This window comes from Lissotriton vulgaris, chromosome 1_1, assembly GCF_964263255.1.
Source record: "Lissotriton vulgaris chromosome 1_1, aLisVul1.2, whole genome shotgun sequence".
In the NCBI taxonomy this organism is placed as follows: Eukaryota; Metazoa; Chordata; class Amphibia; order Caudata; family Salamandridae; genus Lissotriton; species Lissotriton vulgaris.
The window spans coordinates 1427534607-1427561412 of NC_141685.1; the positions used below are offsets into that span (position 1 = coordinate 1427534607).

Below are 26806 nucleotides of genomic sequence, written 5' to 3' on the forward strand. Positions count from 1 at the left end.
ACTTGGGCTGCTTAATGAAGGTAATAGATTCCCATACACCGGATATTCTATGTACCCTTCCTGAATTTCCAGATGGTAGAAGAGTGGCTATTTTTAATGTCTATTCGCGCCCTATCCCTCTTAATGAGGTCTCCCCCACTTTAAATGCTCTAGATGAACTCCTTACCTCATTTCCTTCGCCTACGCACAGAATTGTGGGTGGCGATTTTAATTGTCATTTCGAGCCTCTAGCAGGAATTTCGCCGATAACACAAGATGAGGACTCTGTTTGGTCCATACTGGAATTCTCCATGTACCCAGCAAAGCGTTGGTCGCCATTAGCCCTACAGTTAAATAAGCTCACTATATTTCATTCCCTTCGAGCCTGCAATGGCAGATTCCATCCTGACGTTCCTGGTAATACCACTTATAATAGAATGGGGAAAGGCGCAGGCACAACCATTGACTATATAATGGCCTATGTAGAATTTTGGTCCCATATAAAGAGTTTCAGTGTGATCAAAAGAATTGACAGTGATCACAACCTCCTGTCACTAGAATTAAAATACATACTGGGATATTCCCAAAGTCAGGGTGAGATGGAGTGCCCACCTGCTACAAACTTAATCACAGCTGCAGGTGGCAGACGTATTAGATGGGCAAATTTTGTGTTAGTACCAGACAAGATAGCTGACCTATACCTTAATGCCGTACGTCTCCTTGGGGAAGCCTTGGATCTTTCGGCAGATAACTTTGAGCCCTTATACTTCTCTGCTCTAGCCACCATCCATATCAAATTAATTACCCTTTTGGCAACCTACTTTTTCACTTCTGTTAATAAAAAGCTGCGGCCAATCAATATGGGTCAGTGGTATACCAAAATATGTAGGCTGGCAAAAAGTGTGCTTCTATGGGAAATTAAAAATGGAACTCCAGTAAGTATTAGGACAGCTAGGCTCAACTATAAGAACATAATTGCAGAGTCTAAGTCAGAGTGGGAGGCCACAAGATGGGTAAACATTAAGGAAGCACTGGATGGACGTGATTACAGGGCCTTCTGGAATTTAGTTAGAACAGGTTCGGTTGAAGGACCTCCAGCTTTAACCCCTAATCTGAGCGAAGAGGTTTGGATATCACATTTTAAAAGCGTGTATGCTCAAAGTGATACTCCAACTGTTGTTGATTCCTCTCCCTCAATGAATGGATTGACTGCATCAGGTTGTCTTGGGGTAAATGTTAACGATTGCCCACCTTGCACCATGATGGAAGTTCAGGCGGCACTGAGGAGCCTATCTTTGGGGAAGACTCTGTGATTGGATAGGATTCCCGGAGACCTGTTCCTTAGTGAGCAGAAGGTTTGGGCCCCTTACATTTGGCTCTTTTTTAATGCTATCCTCCATGCCATGGAGATCCCCCTCACATGGTTGGGCGCAGAGATTATTTCCAACTTTAAAAATGGCTCCCTTCTTGATCCGGCAAACTACCGCCCCATTAGTTTAATTGACGTCCTGCAGAAACTGTTTGCCCGCTTTTTATTAAGTAGGCTTCAGTGTTGGATCGAAGAACATCAGATCCTCATCTCTCTGCAGGCGGGTTTTCGGGCCAAGGATTCCACCATCGACCAACTGTTTAGACTCCAACTAGTATACTGGAAGACGGTGATAATGGGGGGCGGTAGCTTGTATTTAATTTTCGTACATCTTCGATCTGCGTTCGATTTGGTCCAGAGGGACAAGCTCTGGGCCTTATTGTTAGATATGGGAGCCCCTATGTACCTTTGCCAGTTATTACTATGCTTACACCTGGGCACTTTTGCGAGAGTAAGGTACGTGAGGAATGGGGAACTTTCTGCGCCCTTCCCAGTGGAAAAGGGGGTCAGCCAGGGGTGTGTGTTGGCCCCCACTCTTTTATCTCTGTTCCTTAACGGCCTGATCGACCATCTATTGGGGCGAAGGATCTTGATTCTCCTAGTTAGGCCAAGCGTAATATTCTAGCCCTAATGTTTGCTGATGATACGCTTTTGTTATCTAATCTTCTATGGGTATCCAGCGAACTTTAGAGGTGTTTTCTCTTTTTGTAAAACTAGAAACTTGGAGAGCAAGATCTGCCAATGTCCGCACCCCCATATGGAAGGCTCAGTGTTGGAAAGAACGTCCACCTTTGAATATTTGGGGGTAACTTGGATTGATAGGATGGAGTGGGGCCCCCACATGGCCAAAGCCAATCTGAAATTGGCCCAAGCCTCTGGTGGAATCTTAAAGGTTCATAATAATTGCTCACATAATATATTGGGGCCCCCAGTAGAAATCTATAGATCTCTGGCGAGGGGGGTAGCGCACTATGGAGTAGAGCTGTGGGGTCAGGCTAGAGCTACTTCATTGTCAATCACCGAGAATAGCTTCATAAGGAGTTCATTAAAACTCCCACAGAGCACCCCCATGATCCCACTACGTTTAGACCTGGGACTGGTCCCAATCCAGGATATTATTACTAATCGCCCCATGTTATACTGGAGACGCCTATGGAGCACTCCAGAGTTAATTAGCTATAGAGAGGATCTGAGGGACATTTTGGCTCTAAGGGGTGTGGGGAAGATCCCTTGGCTATTGCACATGAAACAGCTCTGTTATGCACTGGGTAGGGCAGATATTTGGCTCCTACCAGAACAAATATGCCCTTTGATTTCTAAGAAACCTTTAGCTAACTTACTTAAACAGTACCATACAGGTGCGTTAGCTCAGAACACAGCCCTAGGCCCACTGAGCAGGCAATTTCTGGAGGTCAAGGTCAATTATCACTTCGAGTTGTTCCTGGATGACATCCAGCCCTTTCTGGCGAAGAAACTTCATGTCCAATTTAGGCATGGTACACTGCCACTTAGGGCAGTTACTAACAAATGGTCTAGTGCAGCTATTGCTCCTCGGGCCTGTTCAGGGTGTGATTATGGCGATGAGACGGATTTGCATGTTCTTCTCTTTTGCCCTTCATACTCTAAAGCAAGAGCTAAATGGATTATTCAACTTTGTAAGAACACAGGCTTTGGAGATTATAGGGATGTTTATAGAATATTAAAATCCAATACCTCTCCCCTGATTGTATTAGTGACCTCTAGGTTTGTTTTATCAATGTGGTGTTCTAGAAGTGCGAAAATTAAAAATCCCAATTTGTGAGACTGTGGACACTGTGAGCAATTTACCAATAATTTGCCAAAGTAAGAAACAGGCGAGGATTGTCAAATTCTCAACATCAAATTTAAAATCATTGATTGTATTTACTTTTTGTTTACTGAATGGTTTTATCATCAAGTTTTATCCTGTATTTATATTAACGTACTAACTGGGCTTGTCGTTAATTAGTTAAACACTGTATTTTATTTCGCTTTTATGGCTTTTTTGCCCTTAATAAAGCTTTTTGACTGACTGACTGACTGACTGACTGACTTTTACTAAAGCACTGTTGCCTTGACAGCCAAGTACGGAGAGATGGCTTCTTTGGCCGTTCTGTTCTCCGTGACTTCCTGGTGTGATAATGGTTCGCAGACCCACCACCAGGGTTGGTTTTGCTGGGGTATCTATTCTAAGGTATGGAATCTATCACTAACGGGTCTCTTTCAGATGCACAAGTTACTTACCTTCAGTAACGATATATCTGTAAGAGACATTAGTCAGTGATAGATGCCTTACCGCCCCACCCATCCTCCCCGTTCTGAGAACTGATTTCTAGGGTTAAGGTCATCTCTTTCAGGGCCCTAGTTTCAAGGCACCAGGAGTCAGTATCTTGCATGGCTCTGTGTTCCTGGCGCAGAAAGTTGTGTACAGAACTGGCGTCAGCGCGCGAGGGCGGCGTCTAAGTAGCTGCTGTGACGTCAACCCAGTGATCATGACGCCTACGACAGACGCGGAACTCCATGACCACACTTTCCGACACGCAGGGGTACTGCTGATGAAAACTTTCCGTATCCAGTCTGACACCTGGGGATATTTCTAAGGTAAGGAATCTATCACTAACTAATGTGTCATATTGTTACCAAAGGTAAGTAACTTGTGCATCAGTGCTTATATGGAAATGTTATCAGAAAACAAACAATTTGAAGCCAAGGAAATTCATCTTGAAGGGGAAAAAACATCTTCGGAAATGACTGACTGTGCTTTAACTCAGGTCACTCAGCGAAATTCCGCTAATTTAAAATTCAGATCTGTGCTGGTGCTCCTGCACTGAGAGGTGATTAATGCGCCTAATAAATTTAAATACCTTAACATAACATAGCAGATACAGCATCTGCAGGTTCTGGCAACTAGCGGAGGAGCTATCCTCTGAAGGCAGGGATGGTTGTAATCAACATTGCTCTGTAATCTAAAGCAACATCCTGGACCTTATGCCTTATGACTGGGAAGCACTCTTTGGCAAACATGCAGGTGATGCACCACAGTCAATTAAGGCTGACCCCAATACTACCAGGTTACTTGGCATTTTACAGCAAAGGCATCAGCCCTTTTGAGGGACCAGACGTCCTAACAGTCCTGTCATCAGCAACATCAACAGCAATACCAATACCGACCTCTGCCTTCAGCTGCTTATTAAAAGCCAGCCTCACAAATGAAGCATGGGCCTCAAACTAAGGACTCTGCCAAAAGCACCAGCCACAAAGCTGAATACAATAGGAGGTTGCATAACTAATTACTTTTTAAATTGGATTCCTATTACAACAGACCATTGAGCCTTATACTTAGTATGATTCAGCCACACTTTTGAGTTAATCCAAAGACCTCCTCATACTCCACCCCAAAGAAGACCTACTGCTCCTCTTCATTTATTGCAATTGAAAATTATCTCAATAATAAACAAGGGAGCTGCAAAAAGGGTACCTTTTTCTCAGAAGAATATAGGTTTAATAAGTGCTACCCTTTGATTAGGAACAGTGTCTGGTGTCAAAATAACTAATTTAAAATTATGTTTAATGGTAAAACCAGATGTTAAGTCGTAGTTCTGAAAATGGCACTAGAAAGTTGCCATTTGGTTGTCCAAACCATTTGGTGCCTTACGCCTCAGTCAAATGATTGTGAATAAATCGCAGTTGGCCTTTGTTTATTCCTCCCAGACAGTGAGACAAAGGAGGACTAGGTGTGGCCAGATGGTTCATCCTGTCAAGATGGGTGGGACATATGTTTTCTCTGTCCCACTTAAATTTCAAAGGGATACCTCTAGCACACTCGAAAAGAAACTTGACATCAACCTTTTGTCACTCTAGACCACTTATAACCTGGGCAGGGGAAAGAAGGAAATTTCTAGAACTAGATGGGGGATAGCAAAGAATGACACCAGGTATACATATTGGAGCCTCAGACCAACTCTTCAGTACACTCCTGGAGCTATGGGCTTTAGAAGGACTGCCTTGTTCCCCAGAGTACTGCCCTGCTGCATGAGGCCAGCCTTGTTCTTCAGAAGACTGACTGGTTGCTACCAGATGACTTTCCTGCTGCTTGAGGACTGCCCTGTTCTCTCTGAAGGAAGACTGGACCTGCCTTCTTCATTTCAGGCTAACCTGGGCTAATCTAGTGTTTTGCCAATCATAAAGAATTTTAAGAACCAACCTATGTACTTATAGGTCAGTTCCTAAAACTATGAATTGTAAAGGGTTGCTATCTAACCTACATCATCAATATTATTGAGGTAGGTTGCAAATTACTACTCAGTACAATTGGTGGCCATCACAGAGACAATAACCTGCTGTGGCCAGAACGTCACTTTGTCTACTTGCCTTTTAATTAGGTAAGCTTTTTTTTTTAATGCAGTCCATTCTCCAAACGAAACAGGACTGGTTTTTAAAAAGAAAAGTCTAATTTTCTTTGGCTTAAGTGTAAGAGTTGTCTGGAGTTCTGTGGACCACTGCCTACTCTTCAACAATATTTCTTTTTACATTCATAAAGGTGATGGAGTCCCAAAGGGACCACTTCGCTTTAGCGAATGCATTACCACCTACTTTGAGGACTTGATAAAATATCAATGTTTTGTGACCAGATTTTGGTTGCTAAAGATGGATACAACAGATACTGATTCAGTATTTTGAAGAGATGCCTGCCTACAACATGGCCCTTTCAGATACTGAATCGGTCTGTATCCATTCACAATACTATTTTTGGAGTTGGAAACACTTGTTGGTAGTCAATAATTTGGTACAATTTTCAGTAGCATATTTTTGTAGTCTTTGGGTACTTTATGCTGATTTATGTGGGAAATTTTATGTTATAAAATATTTATAAAGCGTGCTTACACCACATGGTTTCTTGGCGCTAGGGTCAAGGGAATAATGCTGCTCAGAGATTCGTATATAAGCCTGGCTAAATAGCCAGGTCTTTGACCGTTTCCTGATGGTCAAAGGAAGAGAGATCCAGAACTGAGGGGCTAATAGCGTAAATCTTAGTCCGCCCAGTTTCTTGTGATTAAAAGATGGAGTAGCTAAGAAATTCAAATGGGAAGAACTAAGATCCAGAGTGGGGATATATCTCAGTCCTCGAGTAGAAACGAAAACTGGGCAGTTACCATGGAGCGCTTTAAAGGTGAGGCAAGCCATAGACAAGCGGGAGCCAAAGTAACTTTTCCATAAGCGGGGTGGCATGCTGCCATCTTGGCTGGCGATAGATTAATCGAGGTGCCTGGTTTTGCACCAATTAAGTCTTTTTGATTGATATGCGGGTATGCCGCGGTAAAGCGAGTTCGCGTAGTCGATATGGGAAATGACTAAGGCTAAAACTACTTGGATAAGAGCTTCAGGAGTAAGGAATCTGCTAATCCTCTTTATCTTCTGGAGCTTAAAGAAGCAGGTAGAGAGCACCATCCCAATCTGAGATTTCATGGACAAATCGCAGTCAATAGTGATACCAAGGCTTTTAGTTGATCGGGATGGTAGGGGAGAGTTTCCCACCTCAATCGGCCAAAAATTAGAATTCCAGGGTTTGAGGGCCCCCAATTAAGATTAGTTCAGTTTTATCTGGGTTTAATTTCAAGTGGTTGCTGTTCATCTAGCTACTTATATGTCGCATGGTAGATTGGCAGTTAGTGACGGAGGCAGCAAACTTGTCTATGTCATAGATCAGTTGAAGATCGTCAGCGTAGTTGAAAGTGCATACCTTCCTTTCGCCTAAGTATTGAGTTAGAGGATAGAGGTACAAATTGAAAAGGTGCGGTGATAGAGAAGGGCTCTTTGGCACCCCACATGTCAATTTGACTTTAGAGGCAGAGAATTGGGTGTGGTATACAGCTTGAGTGTGATCATCTAGGAAAGACGATAGCTACTTAAGGGCCAGGCCCTGTATCCCTGCGTTACTGGCACAGTCCACCAGGCGTTAATGGTTGACCGTGTCAAAGACAGCAGAGAGGTCGAGTAACTCCAGGGCTTATGTAGTGCCCTTGTCTAACTTCCTCTGTAGAATGAGAGGGTCGGAAGCCCATCTGATGAGGGTGCAGAAAATGCACCTGTTCGCTAAAGGATCAGAGGCAGTTTGCAACGTGAGCTACCAGAAATCTTGGCTAAGAAAGGTATTTGGGAGATAGGGCGATAATTCGTAAAGGCTAGAGGGTCTGCCTCTAATTTCTTCATTATGGGGACTATTTCTGCATCTTTAAATGCTTTGGTGACCACCCCTGCATGAGGGAGTTGTTCAATAGCGAAAGATGAGGGTCCTGAAAAGTGAGGTAAGCTTCCTTTAATATATGTGGGGGGCAGCAGTCTGCCAGAATCCCAGATCTGACCTTCATTAGAAGGTTCAAAAAACTTCTCTGCTAATGGTAGAAAACTTCTCTAGGGAATGAGAGTTCTTGAGCGTAGTTGGCAGGGCTATATGGGGGAAATTAGCTGGGATACTGGTCTTGATGGTAATTATTTTTTCCATGAAGAAAGTGTTTAGTGAGTCACATATTTACATGCGCCCCTTGACAAATATTGTGCTGAGACATGGGGTAAAACTGGTATCATATGCTGATGATACACAACTGATAGTTACCCTGGAGCAAGAGGAGGCGGGAACGGTTGCCAGGTTTAAGGCCTGCTTAGAGGAGCTCGCAAACAGGATGAAACTCAGCTGCTTGCAGCTGAATGTGGGAAAGACGGAGGTGATATTGGAGGGTAAGCAACCCTCCCTCTGGTCACACTTGCGGTGGCCGGAGGAGATGGGCCCACCCCGACCCCTAAGGCCAAGGCAAAGAACCTGGGAGTGTGGTTCAATGACTCCCTTTCATTCTTTGAACTGATATTATATGTGGCTGGCGTCTGTTTTGGCACTCTGAGGATGTTGCGAAAAATGTTGGACCTTCTCCCAGTAGAGGCTAGAAAGACGATTATACAGGCTCTTGTTACGTCGCGTCTAGACTACTGCAGCATCTTGTACCTGGGGGTGACCCAGAAAAATTTGCACATCCTGCAGAAGGTTCAGAATGCGGCAGCCCACCTAATACTGGGCATCCCTAGGCGGACCCCGGTTGGAGAGGCTCTGAGGAAGTTACACTGGCTGCCCATTCAAGCCAGAGTTACTTTTACGGCCTTGTGTTTCACCCATAGGATTTTCTACAAACAAGGGCCTAGCTTTCTGCACCCTCTTCTTACAGCCTACAGACCTGAACGCTGCCTTAGGTCCCTGGGCACGGCAAAGTTGACCGTGCCTAGGGTGCGGAACGTACGGGCAGGTGGGAATTCTTTTTGATTTGTCGCGGCCAAAGCTTGGAACAACCTCCCCGTTGACCTTAGGAAGTGCCCTTCAGAGATGGTATTTCGAAAAAAACTTAAGACTTGGCTTTTCAGCTTGACTTTGGATGGCCAGAATTAGGCTTGAGGTAGTCGTCCCATTAGGGGACCTGGCTGCAGGGTGGGGCGGTGGTCTGTGGTGCAGCCGCCATGTTCTAACTGGTGTTTAGCGCGGGGATACTCAGTTGGAGTAACCAGGTGCTCTATAAGCTGTATAATAATAATAATAATAATAATAATAATTATAATAATAATATTGCTTGAGTAGGGGTTGGTTTCACTGTCGGGATTGGATATCTCAGCAACAATTGCAAAGATTTGTACGGATTTATTTGTGGAACTCAATATTTTGTTTGAAAAATAGGTTGCCTTGGTTTGTAAAACAGTGTTGTTATATTGCTTGAGTTGGGTCTGATCGATATCTTTTTTCTGGTGAGTAATTACATCTCCGGTCAAGTTGAGCACGGTGTAGGGCAAGTTTTTTAACTTCTGAAAATCAGCGTTGGGCGTCGTGAAGGCTAGCTGTATTGACTGTCCTAAAGGGGGCATGACTATCACTGGCGGACACTAACCAATATGTAATGCTTTCTTCATATCTGTTGATCAAGGACTGTTCAGATGGGGCTGTAGTTACTAGCAGATTGCAGAAGGCATTGGTGTTTGGGCGGCTCCAGTTCCTCACCATGAGCCTTGCCTTAGCTTGAGATTTGGCTAAAGACAGATGGGTGAGGGAAATGTATTGCCACAGGTTATATTATGCCTTGTAGTAGCTAGAAAAGATATTACAATGTGAAGATGTGAATGAGGTATAGGTACCACCCTATAATATAGGAAAAATTAGCATTTAGGTACGAATGAATCTTTGGTGCACGTGACCTTATGCCCATAAACATGTCTGTTTTCATTCCCTCAGAACTCATTGTGCCCAAAGAAACTGTGTTCATTTTTCACCAGGAATGCTGATGTAGTAGTGACTGTGTCGTGTACCTGCCAGTAAAACCATGCCATCCTCACAAGACAATGAGGGAATTGATTAATTATGTGTGCGAGGCTCATTATTTTGGTCTGTGTAAGCTCGGGTATTATGTATACAAGTATGTTTTGGCATTTTAAAGGTGTTATGGTGGTTTGGGCCTGATTATGTAATGTATTTTTTCAGGTAACTTTACTTTCTTTCCTGATGGAGACAGAGGTGTCCTTCCTCGATTATATTAAAGGAGGGTGAGTAAGCTATTGCCACACTTATTCAACTTCCATATTTAAATATTGTTTAGACATATATTGTCTCTTCTCTGAAATGTCAGTATATATTATTTCTGATGGATACATCTGCCTGTAGATTCCTCACCTTTTGAATTTACCCCTGCCCCAGCATTCCACAGAAACTTTTTCATAGCTCTCACACGTCAATGAGGACACCACAATAGCACGACTCTGCTCACGACTCCGCATGACGTCACCGTAGCTATAAGAAGCCCGTGTCGGAGTGATGATGACAGTTGCTTTTTTTCCACGCCGTTGACCCGTAAAGGTTTTTCTGGGACTCTCCATTTCCTTAGGATATTACTTTGTTGCATTCTATCTGTGGTGTCACAGTGTGATGGCTACACAAAAGAAGTCTGGGTTCAAGCCCTGTAGGGTGTGTGGGGTTCATATATGTCCATCACGGACACCCACAAAGATTGTCTTTGGTGCCTGTAGTCGGATCACGACGTAGAAGGATATCCGTCTTGTAGAAGGATGAATCTGAAGGCACTTAAGGAGCGAGAGGTTGAGCTATTCATGGCCTGGGCGAGAAAGGAGAAGAGAGGCCGCAAAAGATCCAAGTCGAAGCCGACGACCCCGCACACCTAGAGGTCACAAAAAGAAGCGTTGACATGGGTCACGGCGTCGGTCCTCGAAAGGCAAGTCTTCAAGGTCGACTCCTCTGGTTCAGTGGCATCATGGTAAAGATGCCATCTTACCTTCATCCTCACCTTCTCCGCAGGTGACTGGTCCTTTTTCTGGCATCAAGTGATTCGCTGGGGCCCAGGGAGTCGTCTTCTCCTCCTCTGGCTTTGTCTGCCCCAGCGCCGCAGCCACAGCCCACCACACGGCCTCGGTTGGATCCAGACCAGGTGGTTCCGGAACCAGGAGCGGATCTGTCGCATTTTCTAAAAGCGGCTAACCTGTTCGGTGTGCCGGCTGCCCTGTGGGTCCGCTTGCATACAATTTGGGCATCCCACAGCAATATGGCCAGGCAACTTTTGTGCCTTTCATGCCAATGACACCATCATTGCATCTCCAGGCGGCGAGGTTCTCGAGGCCAATACCGCAGTTGCTGACGCGTCCTGGCTTCGAGCGGCACCGCTGACTGCTACTGAGGATCCTCCGATGTAGGTGCCAATGTCACCGGCACCACGCCTGGTCCGCTGATGCTGATCCCGAAGTTACACTCCAGGAGGGAGGCCCAGAGGCTGCTGGAAGAAGAGGAGTCTCAGAGACAGCAGGAGCAAGCTGAAGAGGGGGAAATGCTTGACTCTGTGGTTGACATTTTAGGTCTTCAGGAGGCTAGTGGTTTGGACACTTGCCCGGAGTGGGAGCTTTCTTCCCCAAAGAAAATTCCTTCTCAGGACATGGCTCCTTATCATACTGCCATCAGGAAGGCTGCTGATCAGTTTGATCTGCAATTGCCCTCAGCTGAGGTAAGGTCTAATATTCTGACTGAAGTTTTGCTCTTTCCGTCTTCAGTGCTTGAGCCTTTAATGCCATTCAATGAGGCATTAAGAGATTTGATTAAGGAAGTGTGGGTAAGCCTTTGTCTGCTCTGGCGGTTTAAAGAGCGCGGGGATGCCCAAGGGTAACCAGGCGCCATATAAAACTCGTTAATAATAATAATAATAATAATCATAAAGAACAGTGGCATGATGTTATAAGCCTGCTCCAGAGGATCTGGCTTTTCTAACCTCCCACCATTCTCCAGAGAGCTTGGTGCTTCAAGCTTCATGTTCATCCAATCAGCACAATCCTTCCCCACCACCCCGGGGGATAGGGACTCCAAAATTCTGGAGCAATCAGCTAAAAAGGTGTTTTCCTCAGCAAGCATGGCCTTAAAATCTACAAACACCACTTGCTTTTTGGGAAGATATATCCATGCTTTGATGGACTCAGCCAAAGAGGTGGCTCCTAAACTGCCTGTTGATGTACGAGGTCACTCTTTGGAGGTGTTGGCTGATACGCTGGTGGCAGCCCACCGAGTGATTCAGTTGGGTATGTATGGGGCGGACTCAGTCGCCAGGGTGATGGGCTCCTCTGTGGATATCAGGAAGCACTCCTGGTTGAGATCTTCAGGGTTTTCTCTGGATGTGCAGGCCACATTGCTTGATCTTCCTTTTGATGGATCCAGGCTCTTTAGGACAAAGGCAGATTCTGCTCTGCAATTATTCAATGATAGCAGGGCTACTGCAAGGTCCGTAGGTCTTCAGTCCCAGTCTAGGGGATATAGGGCCCGATGTAGGTAGGCCGTTACCGATCGGTAACGGCCGAAAATACCGATTTACGTCCCTTACCGATCGGTATACTGCCATCGAGATGTAGGGCAAAGAAAAACGTCCTAATCAGTACAAATACAGATTCGGAATGGCTACCGAATTGAAAATAATCCGATACGTACATAACGAAAATCGGAAATGTAACGAATCGGTAACACACCGAATCGGATAAAAATACCGATTCGGTCCATGTACCGAATCGGTAGTGACACCGAATCGGAAATTATCCGATTCGGTCCATTTACCGAATCGGTACTGACACCGATTCGGAAATTATCCGATTCGGTCCATTCACTGATTCGGTACTGACACCGAATCGGAAAATATCCGATTCGGTGCATGTACCGATTCGGCAGTGACCCCGATTCGGACATAAGCCGAATCGGATAACCTACCGATTCGGTAGAATCACTGATCGGGAAAGTTCCCGATTCGGACAGATAGGGAGATGTAGGGAAGCACAGAAATACCGATTTTGGCTCTAAATCGGTATTTCTCACTCAGTATTTACCATGGATTACAATCAGGTGGTAACCAACTCCAACCCATAAAAATAGACCCAAAATGCATTGCAACTTGCAGGATGGCAGCTTTTTATGTCATTGCAAGGCGGCTATGGCTACAGCAGGAAGGACAGAGGGAATGGCAAAGAGAGGAACAGGTCTACAGACAGAGGATCACCCTGTTCATGCTCACAGAGGCAGAGATCCTACAGAGGTACAGGCTGGATTCAGACACCATTCTGGAGCTCATCAGGGACCTCAAACCACTGTTGGACCACCCCACCCCAAGGGCACACGCCATCCCAGCGCACGTCCAGGTGCTATGCAGCTTACACCTGCTTGCGTCTGGCAGCTATCAAAGTGGAGTAGCAGCGGTAGGAGGGGTGACCCAGAGCAGCCTGTCAAGGTTCTTCCACACATTCCTTGACGCCATGATACACAGGATGGACCAATACATCTCTTTCCCTGCAACCCACGCAGAACTGCTACAAACTAAAGCTGACTTCTACCAGATGGCACAATTTCCCCAAATCATTGGCTGCATAGATGGCACGCACATTCCGATTTGCCCCCCAGCTGACACAGAATACATATACCGCAATCGGAAGTCTACGCACACCATCAACGTTCAGGTGATCTGCAATGCGAAGTGCACCATCACAGACCTGGTAGCAAAATTTCCAGGGAGTACCCATGACTCCTACATTTTTCAACAGAGCGGCATCTATGCACGGCTGATGGCTGGCGAATTTGGTGAAGGATACCTCCTAGGTGAGACACATCATCAGACCCCCATAACACAAAGTAGCAAAGTGTAAATCATGTATGCATGTGAGTAATGTTACCCCTTTTCCTTCCAGGCGACAGTGCTTATGCCCTCCGCTCTTTCATACTCACCCCCTACCTCAACCCCTCCACACCCAGCCAAAGGAGGTATAACCGGGCCCACAAAAGCACAAGGAATGTAGTTGAACGGACCTTTGGCATCTGGAAAAGTAGATTCAGATGCCTGCACAAGAGTGGAGGCGCAAGGCAGTATACCCCCATCACCTGCTGCAAGATCATAGCTGTCTGTGCAATGTTGCACAACCTTGCGGTGAAGAAGGGCACTGAGGTCGAGTTGTCTGACTACGAGGACCATGACGACGACGATGCTGTGCCACTAACACAGCCTGCTGGGGTGTCTACGCCAAGTGATGGCAGATACAGACGTGAGGAGATTACAGAAAACTATTTCTGAGTGAGTACAGATGCACAGACAGGTAAATGGTTGTGGGGAAAAGCAAATTTTAATAATGTTGCAACACCGTTACTGCACAGATGTGCAACAAAATAAAATGTAAAAGTAAAGAAAACAAATGTCTAAGGTCCGGGTTGCCTCACCCGCCCTGGCAAGCCTACTTCTTGGAGCGGTTGGCAGCCCCACTGGGGTGTGCCTCACCCCCTTCCGCATGTCCTGCGGCTTCTGCGGAGCGCCTGGTGCTCCTGCGCGGCTCCGACGCAGCGCTGGCCGGGCTGCTGCGGCTGCTGCTGTCCCCAGCATCCCCCAGGTCCAGGGCTGGATTGGCGGCAGTGTTGGAGATTATCATTGCCTCCATGGCTGTTGTGATGCGGGCCATTCCCCTGGTGACCTCGGCGGTGTTTTGTGTCAAACTTGCCTCCATATTGGCACCACGTTGACACAGTTGCGCGGTTGCTGCAGCAAGGGGGCTAATGGATCGGTTTTACACGCGGGCATCCCGCCTGCGCGAGTGCTCGTGCTCCTCAAGTCTTGCGCATAACTGTGTTATGGCTGTGGTCAGCCTGCCAAGACCTGCAGCAACCTCCTTGTTTGTGTCTACAAATGCCTTGAACCCTTTCACCATCTCGCCCATCTGCAGGTTGTGCTGGCGGAGCTGGCGCTGGCAGGCCATGATGGACTTTGCCTGATGGCGTTGGATTTTGACCATGCTGCCTTCAAGGCCCTGGAAGACACTGCCCTCCCGTGCCGGCGCTGCAGTGCTGGAAATGGCACGCCTCCGGGTACTGCTGCTGCCGCCCTGCTGTGTGGGCTGGGGAGCCACTGGTGTGGGTGTGGTGGTGGCCGGGGCCTGACCCGCAGCTCCCTGGATGGGGTTGAGTGTAGCCACAACCAGACTCCTGGCAAGAGATGTGGTAGGTGCAGGGTGGGCCGTTGTCGGAGAGTTCTCAGGGGAGAACAGCAATGGGGGTGTGCCTGACATTTGTGGGGAGTGAAGGAAATCGTAGTCAATTACCAGGTCTCCCTCTTCTCCCTGGCTAATGGTGTTGTTCTCCTCATCCTCCTCCTCCAGGGCAGCCTGACTTGTGCTAGGCCCTGCCACCGCACTGGTAGTTGGTGCTGGTGCATCAGTACCTTGTGGTCCTCCGCCTGATGGTGCCCCTAGGTATAAAGAAGCATTTGTAAATTGAGTGCCGATGTATTACAGTCACTACAATTAAAGCATTGCACATGTCCTTGCATATCCTTTGAATGTGTTCCACTGTTTTCTATTTTGTGGTTCTGCACTGCCATATTTTGGAAACTTCTGCTGACTACATTAACCATGATGCTTTACTCTTGTATGTTGGTTGCAGTACTGGGCTGGGGTTTGGCTGTGCATTGTGTCTAAAGGGGAGGTGTCTGGTAGGGTGTGTCATGATGCGCATGCTTCTTATCTGTAGCTGTAGCTCTGGCTGAGCTGTCCAGGGTCCCGATTCCTGTCACACACTCCCTCTCGATGGTGCTGGACACAAGTTCCTCCAGGTCCGTGAGGGGTGGCGCCGGGTTCCTGCCCCCACCAGTCAATCCAGCTTGCCTCTGCAGCTCAGCCATCTTGCATTTCGTCAGGCTGCGGATGTCGTAGAAACGTTTTTTAAGGTCATCTAGGGTCCTGGGGGTGACACCTACAGCGTTGACCTTCTCACCTATCTCACTCCAGAGCCTCCTCTTCGTGCTGTCCGGCACAGTGAGGGACAGCCTCCCGAAGAGCTGCCTGTGCACCCTCACCACCTCCTCCACCAACACCTGCAGCTCTGTGCTACTAAACTTTGGCTTTCTCTTCTGGCCACCCTTCTGGCTCTCACTGGTGCTTGCCATCTTGCTATCCACAGTTCTCTGCCTCCTGCTCCCACTGCTGCTCACTGTGAGTGTTCAGCTCAGGCTGGCTCTCCAGAAAGTTCTTAATGAGCTGCACCTGCCTGGGTTGCCACTCCCTGCTAGGGTGGGGGAGGGTGGATCCACCTCATTGGCTGTTTCGGATTTTACCGAATCGGATTTTACCGATTCAGATTTGACCGATTCGGATTTAACCGATTCGGATTGTTCAATGCATTCCTATGGGCATTTTGGCCATGGGGGTGTATTCCGACCTCCGATTCGGTAATTGCCGAATCGGTGGTAGCCGAATCGGTAATTTCCGATTCGGTGGTAGCCGATTCGGTACTTTCCGATTCGGTCCGTGCCGATTCGGTACGTATCGAATCACAATACCGATGCCGACCGCTTCGGTATTTCTTCGGTGTTTTTTTTCCTACATCTCGTTTTCCGATTTCAGAATACCGATTCGGCCCGCCTCGGTATTTTGAAATCGGAAAAACCCATTTACCTACATCGGGCCCATAGTTACAGGAGGTTTCGTGGATTTGGAAAGGCGGCTTCCTTTTGAGGTCATCAGCAACAACAGCAGAAGCAGAACCCCCAGTCCAAGTCGTATAAACGGAAGGGGAGAGGCCGTCTGCCGGTGGCCACCCAACAACAGTTCTCCTCCTCTCCTGTTCCCCCACTGGTTCCGCAGGAAAGCAGCTCTAGATCTCCCATCTTTGGGCATTTTGCTTCCTGTAGGAGGCCGGATGTCCCATTTTCAACAAAATTGGAACTCTATTACATCAGATCTTTGGGTTTTGAATCTTGTAGAAAAAGGTTACGCGCCTACTTTTCCAGAAGTTCTCCTTATACTCCTCGCCAAGGCTGGTGTTCGGAGGACCATCTGCTACTCCTTCAACAGGAGGTCCTGTCCTTGCTTCAGAAAGGTGCAATAGATATGTTTCCAGAGCACGAAAGGGGTCAGGGGTGTTACTCCCGATATATCCTCATCCCAGAATGGATGGACGGTTGAGACCGATCCTGGACCTCAGGGTCTTGAATATTTACCTCAAGCAGGAGATGTTTAAGATGTTGACCCTAGCTCAGGTTATTCTGGCAATGCAGAAAGGAAGACTGGGTGGTGTCGATTGATTTGCAGGATGAGTATTTCCACATTCCCATCCTGAAGTCGCATCGCAAGTATCTCCGTTTTACGGTGGTATCCCAACTCTACCAATTTGCGGTACTTCCATTTGGACTTACTTCCATACCGTGAGTCTTCACAAAGGTGATGGCAGTGGTTGCAGCTCATCTCAGAAGGTCGGGGATTCTGGTATTCCCCTATCTAGATGACTGGCTGCTCAAGGCAAAGTCTCCGCAGTTAGTGCTGCATCATCTGCAAATAATGGCTCAGCTGTTGTTTGACTTGTGTTATTTGATAAATGTACCCAAATCTCACCTGGTATCTGCTCAGCGCAAGCTGTTCATAGGGCCAGTACTGGACACTTCTGTTAATAATGCCTTTCCACCTCCTCAGAGGATTCTAGATATCCAGGCTATGATTCCGTTATCTCAAGAAGGAGTGAAAGTTCCAGTCCTGAAGGTCTTGTGCCTGCTTGGTCTGTCCTCTTCCTGCATACTGTTGGTCAACCATACACACTGGCATATGAGGGCCCTCCAGTGGTGCCTCTGCAGGCAGTGGTTTCAACACAACGGAGATCTAAGGGAAGTCGTCAGATTCTCCAGAGACAATGCAGCGGATCTGTAATGGTGCAGTGTTCCAGGCAACCTGTCTCAAGGGAAACCGTTCAACCTCCTTCTCCGGTGACCACAGTGATAACGGATGCCTCCAATCTAGGTGGGGTGCTCATCTGGGGGATCTGGAGATCAAGGGTCTTTGGTCTCAAGGAATTGTGGGCGAAACAGTTGGCTCTCAAGGCCTTTCTTCCCTTCCTTCTCGGTCTGTCAGTCAGTCCTCATCCTAACAGACAACACTACTGCGATGTGGTACATCAACAAACAAGGAGGGGTAGGGTTTTATCGTCTCTGCAGAGAGGCTCTGCGACGCTGGTCCTAGGTTCAGGACCATCAGATTTGTGTAGTTGCAAATTATCTGGCCTGGGTACTAAATGTGCTTGCAGACAGTCTCATTCAGCATTACTTGGATGATCACGAGTGGCGTCTTCATCCAGGGGTGGTCCATCACATTTTCGAGATGTGGGTATTTCCTCAGTTGGACCTGTTTGCCACTCACAAGAACGTGTACTGCCTGTCACTCTGCAGTCTCCAATTTCCGATGCAGAGAGCGTTGGGGGACGCGTTTCAGTTATATTGGGGCTCACAGCTTCTTTATACATTCCCTCCCATACATTTGATTCCTCAGGTTCTTAGGAAGATTTTCCAAGACCGGGCCCAAGTCATATTGATCGCTCCGGATTGGTCAAGAAGGGTGTGGTACACAGACCTTCTTCAGCCCTCATAATACTCTCCGCTCCGTCTCCCTCTCAGGGTAGACCTCCTCTTGAATCTCAGGGGCAGGTTCTACACCCCACCTCCAGAGCTTGCACCTTCATGCCTGGAGATTGAACGGGGCAACCTGAGTTCTTTCTCTCCCCCACCAGATGTGGTGGATGCTATTTTGTCGGGCAGGAATAGCCAGATTTGTGAAGTGATGTTGAGAGGTCAATTGATCCCTTGAAGGCCCATTTATCTGATGTGCTTAGCTTTTCACTTTCCTTGGCCCAGCAAGGTTGTGCTGTGGCAACTGTTAAGGGTTGCTTCTTGGCTTGTCAGCCCTTTTTTGTTTGCCAGAACAGCCTTCGCTGTTTAAGTCTCTCATAGGTATGAGCTTCATTAAGGGCCTCTCTAATAGACTTCCACCAACTGCCTTAATTATGCCTCAGTGGGACTCAAATCTGGTTCTCACTTTCCTGATGGGGTCTCCTCCTGAGCCTCTTCATAGTTGTCCGTTGAGGCTTCTAACATTCAAGTCTGTTTTCTTATTGCTATTACCTCTGCCAGGAGGTTGAGTGAGCTTTAGGCTCTTAGTTTTAAGCCTCCCTGTCAATCACTTTACCTACTTTCTATCCTCCCCTCTCACCCTTCCAAGGAGGAGGTCATCTCCTGGACCCCAGAAGGGCGGTCAACTTCTACTTGGACAGAACCAAGGAATTGGGGCTGGATGACCAGCTCTTTGTTTGTTACGTGAGACGAATGAAGGGCAAAGCTGTCCACAAGAGAACGCTTTCCAGGTGGATCATCTTGTGCATCAAGATATGCTACCCCATGACCAAGAAGGAGCCGCCTGAAGGTATCAGAGCTCTTTCTACTAGAGCAAAGCCTTCAACCTCTCCTTTGGCTAGAGGTGTCCATGTGGTAGACATCTTAAAGGCGGCAACATGGACCTCATTCCACACTTTTGTGAAGCATTATCGCTTTGATTCTATTTGATTTTGCACCTTCTGTGCTGCAGGACTTTTTGGTATGAGTAGGTGGACACCCTCTGCTGGGAGAGGGACTGCTTGTAGATTCAATTCAAAAGGTGAGGAATCCACAGGCAGATGTATCCATCAGAAGAACAAGTTACTTACCTTTGGTAACACTTTTTCTGGTGGATACAATATCTACCTGTGGACTCCTCGCTGACCCACCCTATTCCCGGTTGTCTACCTACGTATACGGAAAAGGTTTTTGTGCTTAACATTCTTCTATTTCTTTGTCATTTGCCTTGTAATTATGCTTGTTGTTAGGAAATGTCTAGGTTTTAGCTTTTCCTGTTTTTCCTTCTTCTTTCATTTATATACTGTATATATTTGTGTATATATTGTGTACCATGTATACTTGCAATATATAGTCGGTACACCCGTTCGCCTCATAGGGACATAAAAAATGGGTGGAAGTGACCTCAGCACGCCGACGAGGACTTCTTATGGCTCCAGTGATGTCATACGGAGTCGCGAGCGGAGCCGCGCTATTGTGACATCCTCGTCGACGTGGGAGAGCTATGAAAAAGCTTCCCTGAAATGCTGGTGCAGGGGTAAATTCAAAAGGTGAAGAATCAAAAGGTGAGGAATCCACAGGCAGATACTGGATCCACCAGAAAAAGCTTTACCAAAGGTAAGTAACTTGTTTGTTTTGTCGATTCACTCATTGAAAGCCATGTCAAGCACTTTCTCATTTTTTCCATAATCTGATATTAAAACTCAGTTAATTACAGTAGGGAAATTAATAAACAAAATGAACAAGAATTGTGTTTTTTTTTTTTGTCCTCATTCTGACAATTTACTTGCTGGCTATACTCCTCCCCTTCTCCTGTAAACGGACCATGTTGGAGTCCTTCCAATCAAGAGAGAAGAGCCGTTCCCATTTCCACCCTTCCCGGGAGTGTCCATGGCACGGAAGGAACACAGGACCAACAGCTTAACATTGGCTTAAGCATTGGACCTCAATTTTTTGGGATCAGATCCACCAGCTTAAGCCATACTTTCTCTTTACTACTGAAATCGCACAATAGGTTGTGTTTGCTTATATACATATATATATATATATATATATATATATAAAACACTTTTTTGTATTCCAGGAAGTGGGGTGGAACGTCTGCCTTCCATGATTTTCAAATCTCTCTTCTTCCTTAAATAATTACATAAAAAATAAATCTTGCATCTAATCTACTGATGTTAATATTATTGTCATGTCAGGTTCCAAAAAGACCAGGACAGGACTGACCCTCACAGTGATGCCTATAAATTCTGTTAAAAATTGGCACACCTCAGACTAAAACTTCTCAATTTCTGTTCATGTTAAAAACATATGATATACAGAGATAGGTAACAGGGAAAGAGGGCGCACTGCAAAAAGTTAGGCTATAGTAAAAGATCCACAAATCACAACAAATGCTCTAGGCAAGACAAGGAAGGTTACCTAACTCCCCCAATGTTCCCTGAACAGGTTCAGGGTACTCAAATTATTCAAAGCTTCTTGCCGAGCAATCTAATATCAACCAAATTGTTTTCAAAGTTCATTCAAAGTAAAATTGGAAGTATAAGTCCGTCCGCAGTCCAATTACAAATCAGACACCAAAGTCCTGTGGTACGTTGATCCTTATTTTATTTCAAGATCCCGAATTTCTCAGTTCAAAACACACTCTGCAGCCAAGTTGTTAATCTTTACTCCCTTTTCCACCCTAAAGGGTACGAGTAGCAGCGCCAGATCAGTGAGCGCCCCTCATCATTCCATTATATAGTATCTGACACATAAATTTAATATACAACAGTAATAGAGTGGGACATGACTTAAGCAGTCAAAGCACCCAGTATTTCTGATTGCAATAATTGTGATGCAGGTCTTATACAACATTTTCTTAATGGAAAAAGTGAATAGAGTAAAAAACAGGGGATGCTAGTTTCTCATTCAATAGTTATTCAAGACAGCATCATAATCCTAGATATTACTGTTCTCCCAGATAGTACTGTAATTCTGAATCAACATTAAGTCCTTCTTCTACAGCTCGAAGGACCATGATCCATCTTGCCTCCCTCCATCTTAATTGTAATAGTCTATTTCCTCCCCGTCTATCCAAAACCACATGTTCAATACCATGATAAAAGAATTTATGGTTCTCAGAGTCATTCCTATTTTGGATAGAGTGTGCGGCAATAGGATACCTCGTATCTCCATTCTTTAATGCCTGGTAGTGTTCAATCATTCTTTCTTTGAGTTTTCTCACTGTACTTCCTACATAAATTTTACCACATAGGCAGGCAATTACATAAATCACAAATGATGTTTCACAGTTAATGAAGGATTCAATATAAAAAGTGCCTGTGTTGTTGTGTTCAAACTTACGTACCTTTTTCTTTGCCCACCAACATGAGCTGCAATTACCACAATGATAAAAGCCCTTTTGGCGAAGTCGCAGCCAATCACTCTGACTTGTGTGTGTTATAGGTTTAGGATAGCTCGGACTAACAATATTAGCAATGGTCATCCCTTTCCTATATGTAACACCTGTTCTGATAGATACATCTGCCGTGTGGATTCCTCACCTTGTGAATATTCCCCTTGCGTCAGCAACGTTCGGAAATTTTCTTCGTAGCACGCCGTTGTGGGCGACGTCACAGGAGCACGGCATCGCGCGCGATTCCGTCTGACGTCACCGACCCCATATCAGGCCCACGCCGGCGTGATGACGTCAGTTCCCTTTTTTCCGCGTCTCCGACGCTAACGGTTTTCGGGATCTTCAGCGATACCTAGTATCTTTCTGCTTGATAATTGTCACTGTTTCTCTCTTACGACTTGGTTCTTCTCCGGAGATGTCGTCGAGGAAAACAGGCTTTAAGCCATGTAGGTCTTGTGCCCGCATGATGTCCATCACTGACCCACATAAGGATTGTTTGTGGTGTCTTGGTTCGAGTCACGACGTCAAGAACTGCGAATCCTGTTTTAAAATGAATCCAAAGGCGCTTCGAGAGCGTGAAGCTAAATTACTTTTGGCGAAAGTGAAACAGGATTCTGGACGACATTCGAGATCGACGTCACGAAGATCGAAGTCGAACCAAAGGTCTCGGTCGAAGTCGGGATCGGCGTCGAGGTCCAGAGCGGGTTCGAGGTCTGGAGAGGAGTCGAGATCTAAAGCAAAGTCGAAGTCCAGAGAAAGATCTAGGTCTAGATCTAAGTTGGCTTCCGGTCATGCTTCGAGCTCCTCGAGGAGAAAACATAAGAGGAGGAAGCACAGTTCGAAACATCATTCGGAGAAGGAATCCTCTGACTCGAAGAAAAGGTCTCACAAACATCGTAAAGACTTTGTCTCTCCTTCGCCTGCTTTGTCAAGAGAAGGTTCTCCGACTCCGGAGCCGGAGCCGGACCCGGAGTCGGTATCCTCGGAGCATGAAGAAGAAGAGGTGACTCCACAAGAACCGGCTTCAGCGGAGACTCCTGTGAACCCAGAGGGTCAGGGTGAGGATGTGTCGGGGCGGCCTCCATTGCAACATCCGGTAGGTCCGTACCCTTCCTTTCCTGGTCCTGGACAGGATCCCTCGCATTTTCTCAATGCGATGTTTGGAGTATATTCTAGGGCAATGTACCCCACTGGAGCGCCTGGTGGCCCCATGGGTCCATTATCGTACAATCTGGGTATTCCTCAGTCGTACGCCCCAGCTCCATTTATGCCTTTCATGCCGGCGCCTCTTTCACCATGGCTCGGTACGGCTCCACCGAGGTCTTCGACTCCGGATGCGGCTTCGCCGACTCCGGATCGACCTCGCAGTCGAGATCGAGGTACCACACCTGTTCATGACTCTCGTCCTCCTGCTCCGGCTCCTCGATCGACGTCGGAACCGGCTCCGTCGGAGTCGTTACCGGATCCGTCGACTTCGATTCGTTTGGAGTGGTCGAGGCGAAGAGCACAGCGTCTTCTCGAACAAAAGGATGATGAAAGTTCTGATGTGGAAGAAGGCGAGCTTCCTGATCATGATGATGATTTCGATGAGCTTCGGGATGCTAGTGGTCTGGAACTCTCTCCCGAGTGGGGTCTGCCTTCGACTTCTGATGCACCATCAAGGGACGTGGCACCCTATCACGTAGTTATTAGGAAGGCTGCTGACCTTCTTAGCTTAAAGCTGCCCACAGTGGAGTACAAGCCCAACATCCTCACTGATGTCTTGCATTCTCCCTCTTCGATTGTGGAGCCTACTCTGCCATTTACTGATGCCTTGACGGAGCCAATTAAGGAGATTTGGAAGAGGCCGTTGTCTGCTCCTGCAGTTTCAAGGGTTATTGCAAGGCGCTATAGGGTGGCTCCTGATGACCCTGCATTTCTTTCTACGCATCCATCTCCGGAAAGTCTTGTGGTTCAGGCGGCTTGCTCTAATAGGGCTGCAGGCTCTTTCCCTCAAGTCCCAGCTGACAAAGAGTCTAAGAAAATAGATCAGTCTGCAAAGAAGACTTTCTCTTCTGGGAGCATGGCTCTTAAGTCTTCAAATGCTACTTGCCTTTTAGGTAGATATGTGCACGCGCTAATGGACTCAGTGAAGCAATTGTCATCAAAACTTCCTGAGGAGGATAAGAAAAACTTTAATGAAGTGGTCTCTGACACTCAGGCTGCGGCCCGCATGGTCATCCAAAGCGGCATGGACACGGTAGATTCTGTTGCTAGAATTATGGGCTCTTCCATTGCGACCAGGAGAGCCGCATGGTTAAAGTCTTCTGATTTCTCAGCGGATGTGCAGTCTACATTGCTGGACTTACCCTTTGAAGGAACTGGCCTTTTTGGTAAGAAGGCTGATGTGACCTTGGAAAGGTTTAAGGACAGCCGTGCCACAACAAGATCTTTGGGTCTGCAGATGAGAGGGTCGACGACTAGAAAATTCAAGGGAATTGGAAAATCTTCTTTTCGTCCCTTCAAGCAGGGCCAACAACAACAACAGCAGCAGCAGCAGAACCCTCTATATAGGTCCTATAGAGGTAGACAGAGGGGTCGTGGACGTGGACGTCAAGTCTCCTCTTCCTCCACTTCCTCCAACAATGCCCAGCCCCCACCCGCCTCAGCAAAGCAGCCCTAGATCCTCCATTCTGGATCATGTAGGGCCAGTAGGGGGTCGGCTTACTCACTTTCTACGAGATTGGGAATCGGTTACATCAGATCTTTGGGTTCTCAATCTCGTAGAGAATGGGTATGCACTTCCTTTTCAGGAGTTCCCTCCCAATTACCCTCCTTGCCAAGGTTATTGTTCGGAGGACCACCTGCTTCGCCTGCAGGAGGAAGTCCTGGCACTGTTTCAAAAGGGTGCAATAGAGGTGGTTCCAGAGCAGGAAAGGGGTCAAGGGTGCTACTCCCGGTATTTCTTGATTCCCAAGAAGGATGGCAGGCTCCGGCCAATCCTGGATCTCAGGATTTTGAACCTCTATCTCAAACAGGAGAAGTTCAAAATGCTCACCCTTGCTCAGGTTCTTCTGGCGCTGATGGAAGAAGACTGGATGGTGTTGATCGACTTGCAGGATGCGTATTTTCACATCCCAATCCTGAAGTCGCACAGGAAGTATCTCCGTTTTACGGTGGGATCGCAGCACTACCAGTTTGCGGTCCTCCCGTTTGGACTTACTACTGCGACTCGAGTTTTCACCAAGGTGATGGCAGTGGTGGCTGCGCATCTCAGAAGGTCGGGGATTCCTGTATTCCCTTATCTAGACGACTGGCTGATCAAAGCAGAGTCGCCGGAGATGGTGCTCCATCATCTGCAGGAGACAACTCAGTTGTTACACAGGTTGGGTTTTTCGATAAACGTACCCAAGTCTCACCTGGTGCCCTCCCAGCGCAACCTGTTCATAGGTGCGGTACTGGACACTTCTGTATGTCGTGCATTCCCTCCACCTCAAAGGATTCACGACATTCAGGAAATGATTCCTTTATTCTACAATGGAGCGGTTGTTCCAGTCCTGAAGGTCCTTCGCCTGCTCGGTCTGATGGCTTCTTGCATTCTGTTGGTCAGTCATGCACGCTGGCACATGAGGGCGCTCCAGTGGTGCCTCCGCAGGCAGTGGTATCAGCACAACGGAGATCTCAGGGAGTCAGTGAAGATCTCCAGGGAAGCTGCAGCGGATCTGTCTTGGTGGGGCGTGGAAGGCAATCTGTCGCAAGGAAAGCCTTTTCAACTGCCTCCATCAGTGGCCACAGTGATAACGGATGCATCCACTCTCGGGTGGGGTGCTCATCTGGGAGACCTGGAGGTCAAAGGTCTTTGGTCTCCGGAAGAAAGGTTGTTTCACATCAACCTTCTGGAATTGAGGGCGATACGTTTGGCGCTCAAGGCCTTCCTCCCTTACCTTCGCGGTCGTTCGGTTCAGGTCCTAACGGACAACACGACTGCGATGTGGTACATCAACAAGCAGGGAGGAGTGGGGTCGCAGTGTCCTGGATTCAGGACCATCAGATTTGTCTGGTGGCAAATCATCTGGCCGGAGTTCTGAACGTGCGTGCAGACAGTCTCAGTCGGAAGTTCTCTGCCGACCACGAGTGGAGGCTTCACCCGGAGGTTGTTCACGACATCTTTCAGATGTGGGGGACTCCTCGGGTGGATCTATTTGCCACTCGCGAGAATGCTCACTGCCTTTCATTCTGCAGTCTCCAGTATCCGATGCAAGGAGCATTGGGGGACGCGTTTCAGTTGGGTTGGGGAGATCAACTCCTTTACGCGTTTCCTCCCATACCTTTGATTCCTTGGGTTCTGAGGAAGATTCGTCAAGACCGGGCCCAAGTCATATTGGTTGCTCCGGATTGGCCAAGAAGGGTGTGGTATTCGGACCTACTCCGCCTCTCCTCTCACCCGCCGCTCCGTCTCCCTCACAGGGCAGACCTCCTCTCTCAGATGGAGGGGCAGGTTCTACACCCCCACCTCCTGACATTACACCTTCATGCCTGGAGATTGAACGGGGCAACTTGAGTTCCTTTTCTCTCCCTCACGAGGTTGTGGATGTCATTCTCTCTGCCAGGCGTGACACCACTAAGTCCATTTACTCCTATAGGTGGTCAAAATGTGTTTCTTGGTGCAGGGAGAGGGATATTGACCCTTTGAAGGCTCATTTGTCTAATATTTTACAATTTGCCCTTTATCTAGCACAGCAAGGTTTGGCTGTGGCCACGGTCAAGGGTTATCTTTCGGCCTTATCGGCGTTTCTTTGTTTGCCGGATCAGCCTTCTCTCTTTAAATCTCCGGTGGTTTTGAGATTCTTGAGGGGTCTCATGAATATGTTTCCTCCTACCCCTTTTATTTTTCCTCATTGGGATTTGAATCTTGTGCTGACCTTTTTAATGGGTTCTCCCTTCGAACCCTTGCACAAGTGTCCATTGAGGCTTCTCTCTTTTAAAACTATCTTCCTCGTTGCAATCACCTCGGCAAGGAATGGTAAGTGAGCTTCAAGCTCTAAGTTCCAAACCCCCATTCCTGACCATTCATGCTGAAAGGATGGTTCTTAGGAC

General features: G+C 47.1%; 1 protein-coding gene across 3 annotated transcripts in view; it reads left to right on the forward strand.

The window, feature by feature from the left end:
• Positions 1 to 26806, forward strand: part of CPNE8 (copine 8) — a 990278-nt gene that overhangs the window by 713092 nt on the left and 250380 nt on the right. For all 3 annotated transcript variants that reach the window (XM_086967237.1, XM_086967238.1, XM_086967242.1), the window contains one exon: positions 9876 to 9937. In XM_086967237.1, coding sequence (XP_086823363.1) covers positions 9876 to 9937 — 62 coding nt within the window. The remainder of the gene's footprint in view (positions 1 to 9875; positions 9938 to 26806) is intronic.